Source organism: Alternaria ventricosa, assembly GCF_023758065.1.
Source record: "Alternaria ventricosa strain BMP 2768 chromosome Unknown scaffold_5, whole genome shotgun sequence".
NCBI lineage: Eukaryota > Fungi > Ascomycota > Dothideomycetes > Pleosporales > Pleosporaceae > Alternaria > Alternaria ventricosa.
Genome location: NW_026055685.1, coordinates 940,591 through 953,980, shown reverse-complemented (window position 1 = coordinate 953,980; position 13,390 = coordinate 940,591). Strand labels below are relative to the sequence as shown.

The 13,390-nt window shown below is 52.6% G+C and overlaps 6 protein-coding genes and 1 non-coding gene across 7 annotated transcripts; 3 read left to right on the top strand and 4 right to left on the bottom strand.

Moving 5' to 3' along the window:
* Positions 1–971: 971 nt before the first annotated feature.
* J4E93_003693 (uncharacterized protein) lies at positions 972–2,310 on the top strand (the record flags this gene model as incomplete). The annotated part of the gene is made up of 2 exons (XM_049341625.1): positions 972–1,036; positions 1,122–2,310. 2 exons carry the CDS (start codon positions 972–974, stop codon positions 2,308–2,310), a joined length of 1,254 nt encoding a protein of 417 aa, XP_049201130.1.
* Positions 2,311–2,877: 567 nt separating this feature from the next.
* Positions 2,878–3,354, top strand: J4E93_003692 (uncharacterized protein; the record flags this gene model as incomplete). Its single annotated transcript, XM_049341624.1, has 2 exons — positions 2,878–3,004; positions 3,059–3,354. 2 exons carry the CDS (start codon positions 2,878–2,880, stop codon positions 3,352–3,354), a joined length of 423 nt encoding a protein of 140 aa, XP_049201129.1.
* Positions 3,355–3,900: 546 nt separating this feature from the next.
* Positions 3,901–4,641, top strand: J4E93_003691 (uncharacterized protein; the record flags this gene model as incomplete). The annotated part of the gene is made up of 1 exon (XM_049341623.1): positions 3,901–4,641. One exon carries the CDS (start codon positions 3,901–3,903, stop codon positions 4,639–4,641), a length of 741 nt encoding a protein of 246 aa, XP_049201128.1.
* Positions 4,642–4,772: 131 nt separating this feature from the next.
* J4E93_003690 lies at positions 4,773–4,904 on the bottom strand. The gene has a single exon. It is a non-coding gene; the product is annotated as a tRNA-Arg (tRNA).
* Positions 4,905–5,003: 99 nt separating this feature from the next.
* On the bottom strand, positions 5,004–5,644 carry J4E93_003689 (uncharacterized protein; the record flags this gene model as incomplete). The annotated part of the gene is made up of 2 exons (XM_049341622.1): positions 5,004–5,549; positions 5,639–5,644. 2 exons carry the CDS (start codon positions 5,642–5,644, stop codon positions 5,004–5,006), a joined length of 552 nt encoding a protein of 183 aa, XP_049201127.1.
* A 2,950-nt stretch (positions 5,645–8,594) lies between these two features.
* J4E93_003688 (uncharacterized protein) lies at positions 8,595–9,245 on the bottom strand (the record flags this gene model as incomplete). Its single annotated transcript, XM_049341621.1, has 1 exon — positions 8,595–9,245. One exon carries the CDS (start codon positions 9,243–9,245, stop codon positions 8,595–8,597), a length of 651 nt encoding a protein of 216 aa, XP_049201126.1.
* A 2,668-nt stretch (positions 9,246–11,913) lies between these two features.
* On the bottom strand, positions 11,914–13,358 carry J4E93_003687 (uncharacterized protein; the record flags this gene model as incomplete). Its single annotated transcript, XM_049341620.1, has 2 exons — positions 11,914–13,285; positions 13,339–13,358. 2 exons carry the CDS (start codon positions 13,356–13,358, stop codon positions 11,914–11,916), a joined length of 1,392 nt encoding a protein of 463 aa, XP_049201125.1.
* Between the last annotated feature and the right edge of the window lie 32 nt (positions 13,359–13,390).

Below are 13,390 nucleotides of genomic sequence, written 5' to 3'. Positions count from 1 at the left end.
CGCCTGGTTTGTTTTCGGCGTGTTGAGGACAAAGCATCCAGGCAACCTACGACGGCATCGTGGTTGACGTCTGTAGTACGAACGATGAATTAAGAGTATGACTGTGAAAATACTACGCGACGTATGCAGGGCTGACCACCCTTACCTTTTGACAGCGCGATTTGCGTTTAGACTTGCCTTGTGGGATGCGGTGTGCGGGCAGTGATGGCGTTTGGGGGCCAAATTTCCTTTGACAGCATAACAACTAGGTGGCACAGTTACCAAAAGATTGGGTCTCGATGCTGGCTGTGGAGGCTGTGTCGCTCATGCGCTCCAACCCAGGCGATAACATATCGCCTATCAAGCGATAGCGATAGGAACATTGTGGATGTTATAGGCAACGCGATTTGGAAGACCGGCGTGTTTTCTGCGCGTCGTCATTTTGCCAAGGAATCGTGACGGGACATTCGGGGCAATTGGGCAATGACGCGAAGCATAGGTCGCAAACGCGTGCGCATGTGTGCGAAAGTTCGCCATGACTGGAATGAGATGGGAGAGAGATTGTGTGTCGTTCAGCAGCGGTTGAGTTGAGGTGAGGTTGGGGTTGTGTAGTGCAAGGCTAAAGGCTCAGGCAGCGTGGCGGCGAATTGCGGGGAAGGCGCGATCAATACTGCAGCCCCCGACATCTGTGGATAAGCAAACCTCGATACATCTGATCTTTGGATTCTGGCTTACGAGAACATGGGCTGATTAGTATACTCAACATTTGTTGTTGAGTGAGCAAAAAGGCCCGGCCTGGCATGAGGGCAATTGCCGAGAGAACGTGACCTGGCGATATGTGGCTCCGAGATCCTCGGCCCAGCCGTCGCGACCATTTTGCCCCACAAGTTAAGTTAAGAGCTGTCTCCGCCTCCGCATTCACTCACCATCTCCCCTAAACATCGCCTTCGTCTCTCACAAACCTCAATTGACCACTCCTCTCTACCTTCACAATGACCGACCGCCTCAAGTCCATCGTTTCGCACATGACGCCCTTGGCCAGCGGCATCTCGGCCCTGTAAGCTCCACCCGGACAGATATGACACGTGAAGAACGCGCGGCGGATGATAAGGGAAGAATGCAGCGCTGACAGCCATCAACAGTACCACCAAGAACCCCGACGACGTTGTCATCACCCTCGCCTTCCGCACTCCCCTCACCAAGGCGCACAAGGGCGGCTTCAAGGACACGACCCTTGACGGCATCCTCGTCAAGACGCTCAAGCAAGTCGTCGCAAAGTCGAACCTCGATCCCGCCGTAGTAGAGGACATCTGCGTCGGCAACGTCTCAGATGCCAAGGCTGCCTACTATGTCCGCGCCGCCATGCTCGCCGCTGGCTTCCCCAACACCACATCCGGCTCGTCGCTGAACCGCTTCTGCTCTTCGGGACTGAAGGCCGTACAAGACATTGCCAACCAGATCGCCGTCGGCAGCATCGAGTGCGGTCTCGCCATGGGCGCTGAGAGCATGACAGCAGGCGGTGACAGGCTCGAGAGGCCGTTCGTCGACGAGGTGCTCGAGAACCAGGAGGCGAAAGACTGCATGCAGCCCATGGGCCAGACCTCAGAAAACGTCGGCAAGGACTTCAACATCTCGCGCGAGCGCCAGGACAAGTACGCTGCTGAGTCATACCGGAGAGCCGAGGTTGCGCAGAAGGCGGGCTGGTTCGACGACGAGATTGCGCCCATCACCACCCAAATCAAGGACCCCAAGACAGGCGAGGTCAAGACCGTCACCCTGACTAAGGACGAGGGCATCCGCGCCGGCACCACATTCGAGAGCCTGCAGAAGGTCAAGCCTGCCTTCCTTCCCCACGGCGACAGGTCGCACGCCGGAAACTCGTCGCAACTCACAGATGGTGCCGCTGCTATCCTCATGATGAAGCGCTCCACTGCCGAGAAGCTCGGCCAGCCCATCCTCGCCAAGTACGTTGGTGCCACCGTCGCTGGTCTGCCACCCAGGATCATGGGTATCGGCCCATCCGTCGCCATCCCCAAGCTGCTCTCCAAGTTCAACATCACCCTCGAAGACGTTGACCTTATCGAGCTCAACGAGGCTTTCGCCTCTATGGCTGTATACTGTCTCGAGACACTCAAGATCGACCACCAGAAGCTCAACCCAAGGGGAGGTGCTATTGCGCTGGGTCACCCACTTGGCTGCACTGGTGCGCGTCAAATCGTCACTGGTCTGAGCGAGTGCAGGAGGCAAAAGAAGAAGGTTCTCCTCACCAGTATGTGCATTGGTACTGGTATGGGCATGGCCGGTCTGTTCATCAACGAGCAGAACGTCTAAGATATTTATTTTGGTATATAGCGTTGTATATGAAGCCATTTTCTATCTTCTATATCAGTCTTCACTCATCTTCCCCGGTCCATGCTCAATCAAATTCTTCTTTGGCGTTCTGCCTGCATCACCCCGCCCAAGCCAGGTACACTTACCCATCAAGTCACGGTTCGATCTTTCCGTTGGCTCATACGCGACTTCCTAGCAAGAACAGGAAATGTGTTTTCCTTTCCGAGAAGCGACTACGTGTAAGTCTACACCTCATTTCTCCTGTTTGTTTATAACCACAGGAATCGCGCATCCGCTCCAAAGGCCATCTCGATTTCGGCAAGCCCAGCATCACAGATTATCTTCCGGCACATCAACGTCAAGCCGCAAGTCCCCAGAACCATGGTACGTCAGGAAGCTGGGATTTTAAAACCTGTTTCATCAAGGAGTCCCTCTGCATACCATCATATTAGGCCTACCTGCACCTCACAAAAGCTTCCGATGTATCACCTGCACATCATCTGCGCGCGCACACACATCCCCTCCTCTAAACACACCCAACAAGATCTTGAGAGACACTATCAAGACATGTCGGACAACAGCAAAGACACCGTAAAAAGCCCTAGTGCGACGGCGAGCGTTCCGAGACGCGCGATCCCCGAAACAATGTACGACCGCGTAAAGCACCTCCCCGAGTACAAGGCCTGGGTGGCTGGTGGGGGTTTGGCGCGATTCGCCAACGAACAAAATCTGGAAACAGATTTTGTAGATCACATATTCCGCACCAGCCCCCAGGTCCAGATTGCGTACGATAGAATCCTCCGAACAATGCCCAGCCTATTGCAGGAGATGACCCGGGATATGAGGCCAGAGCCGACGACCTACAGCCAGCAAACCGCACTCCAGGCGATGAACGAGTACGAACAAGGCAGCAGTTCGGCTGTAACTTCGGATGATGAGGATGGCAGTGGCGAGAAGACGAGCAACCCAGAGCACACAAGCGAGAAGGAACACACAAGCAAGCAAGTTAGCAACGCTGTGAGTCGCAAGACGCGGCAGTTCTAGATACACCTTGATACCAAGACTAATACCGGGTATTTCATAGGATGACCACGAGGACTGAAGTTGGAGCGCGTTCATGACAGAAAACCGTCCCAATTCCTCACCCTTCAGTTGCAGGAGAGCGCGCAACCTTCAATGGAGCAGCCCAACAAAGAGGTGTTCCGCCTCGGTGGAGGGTAGCCCCGCGAAGAGACTGAAGCGAGAATGATCGTTACGAGCGACGTTGTGGGTCGAAAGACTCGGTAGCCCTAGATACATCTTGGTACCAACCTTGGAAGACTCAGAAACGATGTACGACCGGGACCGGGTGCAACACCTTCCTGAATACAAGACCTAGGTGGCTAGTGGGAACCTGGGACAATTTGCAGAAGAACATGTGTCTTCATGACCATTACAATCCTCATGTTCGGCAGTCGTTCAATGACGTAACCGTTACCACTTCATACATCACAGCGACATACCTAGGTATACACCAACTCTACAAATACCACACCCAAAACATACCAAAAATCCCGTAAACACATCCCAACCATCCAATCCACCGCCAAAATGCCACACCCAAGCCTCGAATACACCACCGTCCAACCCCCGTTATCCACCTACCCCAACGGCGCCACCCGCAACAACACCAACGGAACCGACGCCTCCGTCCTCGACCGCCTCAAGATCCGCGAAATCTGCGAAGGCTGGGGCATGTACCGCGACGCCGCTGAGTGGCAAAACTACTCTTCCATGTTCCACCCCGGCGCCTACATCACAACATCATGGACGCAAGGCCGCCTCGATGACTTTATCGCGTCCTCTAAAGAGGGGTTTGAGAAACAGACTCCGCATGGCCCGTTCCCGTACATCCTACATAGGATTTGTGGTCAGACAGTCGATGTACAAGGCGACCGGGCGATAAGTAAAATGAAAGTCACGATTACGTGTCGCATCATGCTTGACGACATCGAAATGGACAATGAAGCTGATACCCGCTTCTTCTTCTTCCTATCAAAAAATGAGGCTGGGAAATGGGGTGTCAATTTCATGACTTTGTTGTTCGACAAGGACAAGATGGTGCCTGTGGTGCCGGGCAAGGCGTTCGAAGTACCTGAAGAAGAGATCAAGCAGTATCCGAGTGGGTATCGGTATTTGGCTTGGGCGGAGAGCAAGGCGGGCAGACCGCCGAAGATGGATTTGAATGCGCATGGGCCGGAGAGGGATGTGTTGTACGGGAAGTGTAAGATTTGGTTGGATGGAGGAGATGTTAGGCCGAATCTTACGGGGGAGGATTTGGGGGAGTGGTAGATTGTGGAGTGAAGACGATGGACGGGGTGATGGTCACGAAGTAGTCGATGGCCTTTTGAAGAGCAGAAGGACTATAGATAAAGACTTGTATAGCATGACATCGGTACTTGACAAGCAAAAACAATAGCTGTTAACTCCCATGAGAGTCGAACTCATAACCTTCACGGTTCAAGCGGGCCTTCCATCCCGGAGTGCGTCCACTCTCAAAGATGTAGGCGACGCTTGAATAGAAGCGTGATGCGCTACCATTGCGCCAGAGAGTCTTCCTTTCACTTATGAGATATTCCAAATTCTTATGAGCTATGTATCAGGCGCCTTCCGTCCAGGTCAAACAAGGCCAGTCATGTGCAACGGCGTGGCCTCTACGCGACATCCTCGACCTTCACACCTTTCTGCTTCTTCTCCACCGGCTCTTCCTTGACCACTACCTCCTCTTGGCCAACCGGCTCCTGCGGCGTCTCATCCCGCTTCCTCTTCTTAGGCTTAGGCTTAGGCTTGGGCTTGGGCTTAGGTGTCGGCGTATCAGGCGTTTGCAGTCTATCATTCGGAGCAGCTACAGGCCTCGGTTGAGGCACCTCAGGAATGATGTTGTAATGCTGAAACATAGGTGTCTTGGGCATGAGCCGACGGGTAAGTTTGTCGTGGTATACCGCACCTGCTTCCCCAAAGATGGGAGAGTCGAAGTTATTGGTTTCTATAGCTTCGAAGATTTCATCGATGTCTGCCTGGGGCCGGGGGACGACTTGGACTGGTGGATGATTGACGGGCGTGGCGGTGGGTGTTGGACATTGTGCAGGAGTGCCTGGCGTTGGATGATGAGTTTGGTGCGACTCCTGCGGATGTTGATCACCTGTTGGTGATGCGGCCTCTGGAGAGGCTTGGCTAGCTGGCATTCGCTCCGTAGGTGCCTGCGGTGGAAACAACTGATCATACAGTGGCGGCGGGGAAGGCATACTTAGTGTAATCGTAGGTAGATTTGATAGAACACTAGTCGCACTTGCATCTTCCCCACTGTCCAGACGCGCTTCACCGTCTGCAGATGGTGCAGGCATCTGTGCGTCTGTCTGAGTATCGCGGACCTGAGGCGAAGAGTGAACAGTTTCGGAGACATGTTGCGAAGTCGCTACTGCTTCTTCTGGTGATCGCCTATCGGATTCGCGGGCGGTTTCCATCGGGTGTAAATACCTCTTACTGTAGAGTTGTAAAGTTATGGATTAGGGAAGTGAATCCCGTTGGCAAGCCAATATTTGAACAGGAAGGGAACGCGTTCACTAAGCCGGTGGCTGGGATGTGGACGAGCCTCGAGCCTTCACCAGGGTCAATGGTGATTCAGCGGCCAATTGAGAAAGTACTATTCACTTCCGCGTGAGTTGGAAGCGCTTTGAACGGGTCTTGTTTGCGCGTCTAGAAGGTAATAGGCACATCGAGTGGCCAGGAGAAGCTGCCACGGCTGCCCCATCTGGAAAGAACGGTGAATACGAAGAACGCCATCCCGGCCGACGTCGACTTTACGTGATCAAATACAACTGATCTATACGCACGTCATATATTGAAAATATCTGTTCGAAGACGAAGTTGATGCATGCTGACATGAGGTCGATGGGCGGGAAAAATGCTGCATCTGGTGGTGCGAGCTTTGCGCCATCACGGACCAGCTCAGCCGAAGACTTCCCTACACGACGGCAGGCCATGTAACGGCTTCAAATCATTCACTAAGGGCTGTGCTGCTCGGGAATGAAGATGACGGAGGGCGTTGAAAAGATCTGAAATGGGTTGTGATGAAACGATGTTAAGGTACGTGATTGACGATCGATGATGCGGCTAGATTTTGACCGGCCAATCAGCAGCGACTTGCCTCAAGACGAACTCATCGACGGCTTCGAGGGCCCCTACTTCTATCGCGTCTTCAGTGAGCACAGTGCGACGACTTACAGGCCCAGTTTTTCGGTCGGTGCAAGTTTGTTCCAGTCCAGGTGTGACTTTTCGTATGCTCATCTGAGTCCGGATTGCATAGAAGAACACCTTCGTCTTCGCGACTCACAAGCTAGTCCTTTCATAACGGTCTTTAGCGACTTCGGTAATCTTTGTCGTCTGACTGTATGACTTTCGTGCTAACTGGTAACAGCTGCGGCGTTATGTGAAGCGTTCGACCTCTATGTCCGAGGGCATGAAGCTATCCAGGTAGTTCAGATCCAGGCTTCAGGCCTGGTGACCGATCTCGTAAGCCCAGCCAGCAATCACAGTGCTCTGATACCGTCATGGCAAGGCACAAAAGGTCACAAAGACCGGTGGCTATGCATGGCTGATCTTGGACCAAACCTCGGTGTCAACCCCATATATATTCGCCCTTCAGAATGGCTGGCGTGTGGCTCAATATCCAAAGCTCGGTTCTCAGCGGCCTGGCCGATCATTGGAGAACGACTGTACTTCAACGAAGAAACGAGCGAGGATCTCGTAGATCTTTTCACGCACGTATGTGGACATGTGCCGGAACGTGTCCTAGGCCATGATACGTCCGAGCGATATGAATACGATTGGGATGATGGATGCTTTGTTGGAACTCGGCGTTGGAGCGATGCGAGCGCGTCTATCCAAGAAACGAGCGTGGCTGGCGCGGGACTGGGACTTGGGCTTGCTGTTTCACAATTTGCGCGGCCGACGCCATTCGGGTATGCCGGCTATCTGCGTGGAATGGTTGTGATGGACTGATGTATCACGTATCTTGTAAAAGTATTGTACGATGAGATGAGGTGACCTTGGAAGGAGATCTGCAGGGGGAAGGCAGCAATGGCACTAGGCTCAGATAGGACAAGCGGGCTACGCCGTTCCGTCGTGACATGTGGACCCATGTCAGCAACCCCTCTTCTCTACGACAACATTATCGGTACGGTCAATCGTTGCACACCAAAACTTTCGCGCCCAAGAGATCTCTTTGACAAAATGGACGCTGTGTAAGTAGTCATGATACCTCTCGAATCTGGCTCGAAACAGCACTAACATCAGCGTAGCACATTGCATAACCAGATTGAATCGCCCCTACTACGCCTGCCCGCAGAACTTCGCAATAGGATCTACGAACACGTCTTCCGCGTGGACTGTATCAATTTCTATGACATGCGCCCCTGGGATTACAACGCGAGCAAATATAAGAGGCCTGATTACAACCCCAATCCCGTGCGCGGGACAAAGCCAGCTTCACAATCCCTATCCTCGCTTCTCAAAAATCTACTAGTATGCCGCCAGTACTATGCGGAGACCAGGTTGCTGGTATTCAAGCTGAGTTCTCTCTGTGGACGTCCCGGAGATCTACTTTACGCTGTGGAAAAGATGCCCAGGGACGTGCGAGACGCCATTGCAGTGCTTCGCATCTACGAAAACGAAAACTGGACCAGACTTTACCGAGATTTTTACCTCCCGACAGATCTTCCTAACCTGCGAAAGGCCGAAGTGCATTCTTGGGCTCCTAAGGTCGTGGGAGATCCGCTCTTGTTTGCCCATGAATGGAACAAACGTCATGTTCCAGAGGACAACGAGGTTTTACGTTTGAGAGTTGAGAAATTTTTCAGAGATCTCAAATTTGAGGAAACTGAGGATGCGCTCATTGATGTTCAAAAACATGTCCGCGGTTGGTTTGAGGAGGGACTTGAAATTGCGTCGATCGATGCTGCGACTCCCTGTTATAAACACGTCATGGGGGAAAGGTGGGAGGTTATGTAGGATGAGACGAGGCATGCGGGAATCTTGTAGACCAGTATATTGTACTCACAAGTTCTCTGATTTGTTAGGATATCTTCTCGTCTAGGTCGTCGATGTTGCGGAAGTTGTGTGTGTAGTCCACCAAGGACTTCTACTATGATACCGCACTTTACGCATGTGTATAGTTTTAGAGAGCTCGTAGTCTTTGTATCATTGCAATTGCTATGATATATGCACCTTCGCCATACGCTTCAAATTCACAGCTTCCGTATGATCAAAACGCGCCCACCTCCAGCATCCTTCCGGTACTGGTGCAAGTCCGCCTCTACAATCTCAACCTTCTCCTCCTTCTCCAGTCTCTTCACTTCCTTCTCAAACCCCTTTTCCACCCAGAAGCTATCTAGCACAGTCGCGACGACAACCCCACCGTCCTTGACGATCCTTACGAATTCCTCCAGCGGTTTCGGTCCAAGATGACCATGCGTGAACGTACCACAGCATGTCAGCGCATCGAACTTTCCGTCCTCAAACTCCAACCTCTTCGTCAAATCCGCAGTCGTAAGGTCATCGTACACCGCGGTGTTCTTAGCAACAGCTAGCATGCCCTCGCTGATGTCGAGACCCAGGATATCCGTAGCGCCAAGCTTGGACAGCTCAATTCCGACAAGGCCGGTACCGCATCCTGCGTCCGCAATCTTGAGGCCGGCGAGAGGCTTGTCAGGTGAGATATGGTTCAACTTCAGGCCTCGGGCTACTGCTTCGGCGACAAGGCGTGGCGCGGTGAAGTCGTGCAGGGTCATATCTGAGTCGTAAGTCTTCGCCCATTCGTCGTATAACCCGCGCGACTCTTCGGTGGTTTTGGCGGCGAAGACGCGATCTAGCAGCGACTTCTCGTCTAATGTTGCCATGTTGAGAGTGTAACGTGTGTCGAGCGATACCGGTGTGACTGCGTGCTTTTAAGGCTCTATGAGAAGCAGTGCTAAAACGATTTGATGAAAACGGAGAATGCTTGATGACAATCTGGGTGGTTGTTCGTGATGAAGCGGTACCTAGGTGGAGGTCTACTGACAGGTGTTACGCGTGACGTCATCAGTCGCGATAAATGACACCGCGACAACACCATGATCGCACAACCAAACTACCTTGAAAACGAGCACCGTCCAGGTACTATGGCCTAGAAGCCTCGAACTTCTCCGCGGCACCCGCATATATGGCCATTCTCCTCCTAAGTTCTTGAGTCCTTTCCGACTCTATCTCTCTCTTCAAATTTATCACCAATACCTTCTCCCAGCTCGGAAATTTCCGCAATGCTTCCAGATTTTTGTCAAATTTACTCTCTTTGAGCCGTCTCAGTGATATATCATTGAACACCGACAAATTCTTAAAACATGCGACTACGTTAGCAGGCAACGCATCCGTGATAGATGCAAGTTCTCCAAAGCCAACATGAAGCGGGCTCAGCAAGAATGGCAAGAAGGCAGTTTCATGATGTATCTGTCGACAGACCATGGATGTGGAAAGGAGCCAATCTAAGGTCTCATATGGACGGGACTCGCGACAAGGACGATGAGCGACTCTGATTAGGAGATGATGTCGAGCGATGTGAAGGATGTCAATAAAGTAGCAAGTGAATATGTACCCATAGATCTGGTTACGCAGCTCTGGCGGAAGACGTAGCAAAGGAGAAGCTGCCTGATTCCGTTTTGTACTTCCAAAGTCAGTAGGGTCTTCAACATAATGACAATGTCGGTAGTGTTACCCACATCTCGTCTGCTTCCGATTTTGTCAAATTGCTGATGGAAATATGCTTGTCACGACGCAAGTATTCGCAGAGCGAACAGCTACACGTGGTGTATGCGCCATGAGATTGGTGTGACATGCCTTGGACTGATTGAGCGAAGAAGAATTATTGCTGCTGGTACACCAGATAAGGGAGATGATTGCTTCTACGGAGAGCCAGGGTTTTATACGGATGATGGGCTGTGTGGACACTGGCGCATCATGCGGACAAAGACCAAATTGCATCACAAACAATATGGGTCGCCAGGTGGTTCTCGTAGTATCGGCGTTTTGAACAAGCTGATCGCATGCTTGTCCATTCGATAGTCGATATAGCCACGTGTCGCGCACAGGCTTTGGTTGGGAGGGTAAGTAGCTAGACTTCGGTCGTCCTAGTGACGGCCACTCGGTATAGGCAATGAACAATGTGATGCAGTGATGTATATAGAGAATGTACAGTGTGTATTAGCGAAAAGAGATAACGCATGAGACGAAGACAGCGTATCCATGAACGAAGAATGGCTGGAAAGAGACGACGACGCTATGCTGAACCAACTGAACTTCCATGATATGCTCCAGCAAGCCTTAAACGGAGATTCAATCCGTTCACAACATAGCCAAGATGGCTGCCATCATTGCTACACCACCACTTCCAACCTCCATCTTGCCTGCGCTACCGGTGAAGTTGCTCATTCCTGCCATAGCACTGCCTGTTGGCATGACCATACCATCCGACATGGTCATACCACTCTTCATGACCATACCGTCGGACATGGTCATGCCACTCTCCATCGACATTCCCTTGGACATGGAAGACATCGCGGATTTCATGGCAGAGTTCATCGATGAAGCACCCGAAGAAAGGGCCGCTTCGCCTGTTGGGGCGGGCTTGTTATCCCAGGCCATTGTGACGGGAGGCGCGGAGGGAGACATCATCGGGACCATTGATGTGATGGTGGCGGAGCTTTGTGCGAGCGCGATGGGAGCGAAGGCCGCGACGGCACCGATGATCGTGGAGGAACGCATCGTGGGATATTTGGTTGTGCGAAGAGGTTGTAGAAGTAGAAGGAGGTCGTCGAGTGCGTTCGTGTCGGTTTGTAAGGAGTGTATTAGGTGAGTCCGGCTCGTGAATCTGGGGTATAGTTTTACGAAGGTTTGTAGAGAGCAAGAGCTTTGAACGGCGAATCGCTATGGGGCGCATCGCATCTAAATACCTTTCTACACATCACGCACTTGTTCGAAGAGCTTCCGTTGTTTCGCAACCTAAGAGCTGTCATCGCGTATATCATCTCCTGCGACAGTCAGCGCATCCGGATCTTCAGCCTCCGATCCACTGTGGCGTCTTGCAGCGTCGCGAACCAGACAAACTCTCGTGAAACAAGCGACTACAGGGACGATGGCTGTCGATCTCGGGGTGAGGAAGTTTGGACGGTGTTCGAAGTTGGTTTCGGTCGGAACATCGATCGACGCCAGTCCGTGCATTGCCGAAACGCCAAGGCTGAGGTTTGCAGACCGTCGAACCTCACCTCTTTGCTCCATCATCACTCACAGCTTTACTGACGGCGAATCCATCGAACGGTCATTGCCATTACTTTACATGTGACCTTTCGGATCTCTTCACTTATCAGCTACGGGTGAATGACCCCACTCTCTCGCCTGCGTTCGCTGCTGCCTTTTTGCACAATGCGGATACCGTGACATGACACGCTTATCACCATCCCTCAGCGAACTACCAGAATCAACCAAACCCCAGAATCCAACCACCTCCAGCTTCAAGGCGATCATATCCCTGCCAAACTAATCATCAATCATCGCCGCGAACTCATCCGACATCCAGTACCGATCAATCCGAATCTTCACGATGAGCTCCATGTGCTCTGGGCTTTCGTTCCAAGCGTCAGGGCGGTACGGGTAGCGGTAAAGCGTGTTCTGTTCGAATGCCCACCTCAGGTTCTCTGCCCAACCGCTTGCATCTGATGGGTCTGGTTGGTCGATACGGTACAGCGGTCGGTAAGGCGGCTTGTGACGGGGACCCCCGAAGGCGTATGGGCTGTATGGATCGGTCTCTCCTGCTTGACGTCCGAAGAAGAACGCCATGTTCATCGCGTCCCCATCTTGTGCATTTGCAAGTGCCGTCTCCCATGGCACAACTGAATCTTCTGGAGGCGCGGCATAACCTGTTCTCTCGAGCTCTCTGCTGGCGCTGGCCATGATATCGTCCTCCTCCTCCTCTTCTTCTTCCTCTTCAGCAGATTCCTCAACGGCAGGCTCATCGTCAAACCATACAGACTTTCCCGCCCTTCCTCTCAGCCCTTGCATCTCATGCTCAGTCTCTGACTCTGGCGTTATGCCCTTGGGTGGAGGGACTGTTTCTTTCTGTCTCCTAGATACTGGCAATTCTTCTGTTGTATCACTCTTCCTCTTTCTCTTAGCATCTTTCTTTTTCTTGTCTGGCACGAGCGGAGCGCTGGTTGACGCGTCTTGAGAAAGAGAAGGCTTTATACCAGCCCAACGTTTGGAAGCAGCGCCATCGCTATGTTCTTTTCGAACAGTAGCTGCGCCTCCCACAAGCTGCAATACCTTAGCATAGTCGCGAGGGTAGAACCACGGCTCGTGCGGATTCTGCACGCAGTACTCCACCATGCGAGTCAGATCCAGCGCATCATGGCCCTGTGGCATGCAGCTCAGGTCTATGGCTAGCTTCTTGAAGGGTATGTCTGTCGGAGGGCTTTCGATATTCCCACTAGGTGGTGAGAACCCTGTAACGTCGAGATCGGCATCGTCCCAGGTCGACTTTCTCTCTTCGTGGAAGCTACCATGCGTCTGGAGCCGCCAGTCCTTGTACCCACCTTGATCCATCGTCTTGTAGATGCTCTGCCGGCAGCTGGCCTGGGCCCACTCCTTTGGAAGCTTTCTGTGGGCGTTCACGATGGCGCTCACCGTGTTCGGAACCGCGCCGTTCGTAATCAGGCGGTACACCACGTCAGCGCAGTGTATGCTGTTCGGAAGGAATGCGAGGAGCTCTACGGCGGTAATGCTCGCGGACGCAGGAAACGGGAGGTATCTTGAAGGCGCGTCTGGTCCAAAGCCGTAGCCGAAGTACTCGATACGTGCTCTTGAGTTGGACTCTGATGCGTTCTCAGCCGGTCCTGGGGCTGACGCCGTTGACCTGCCGATAAGTTAGGAAAGTGTGCCTATTGTGAGACAACTGGCAGTCAGTACGGTCGCGGCGGATGATCCATGGTCAGAGGTGCATGTATGGTGTTTGCGGTGG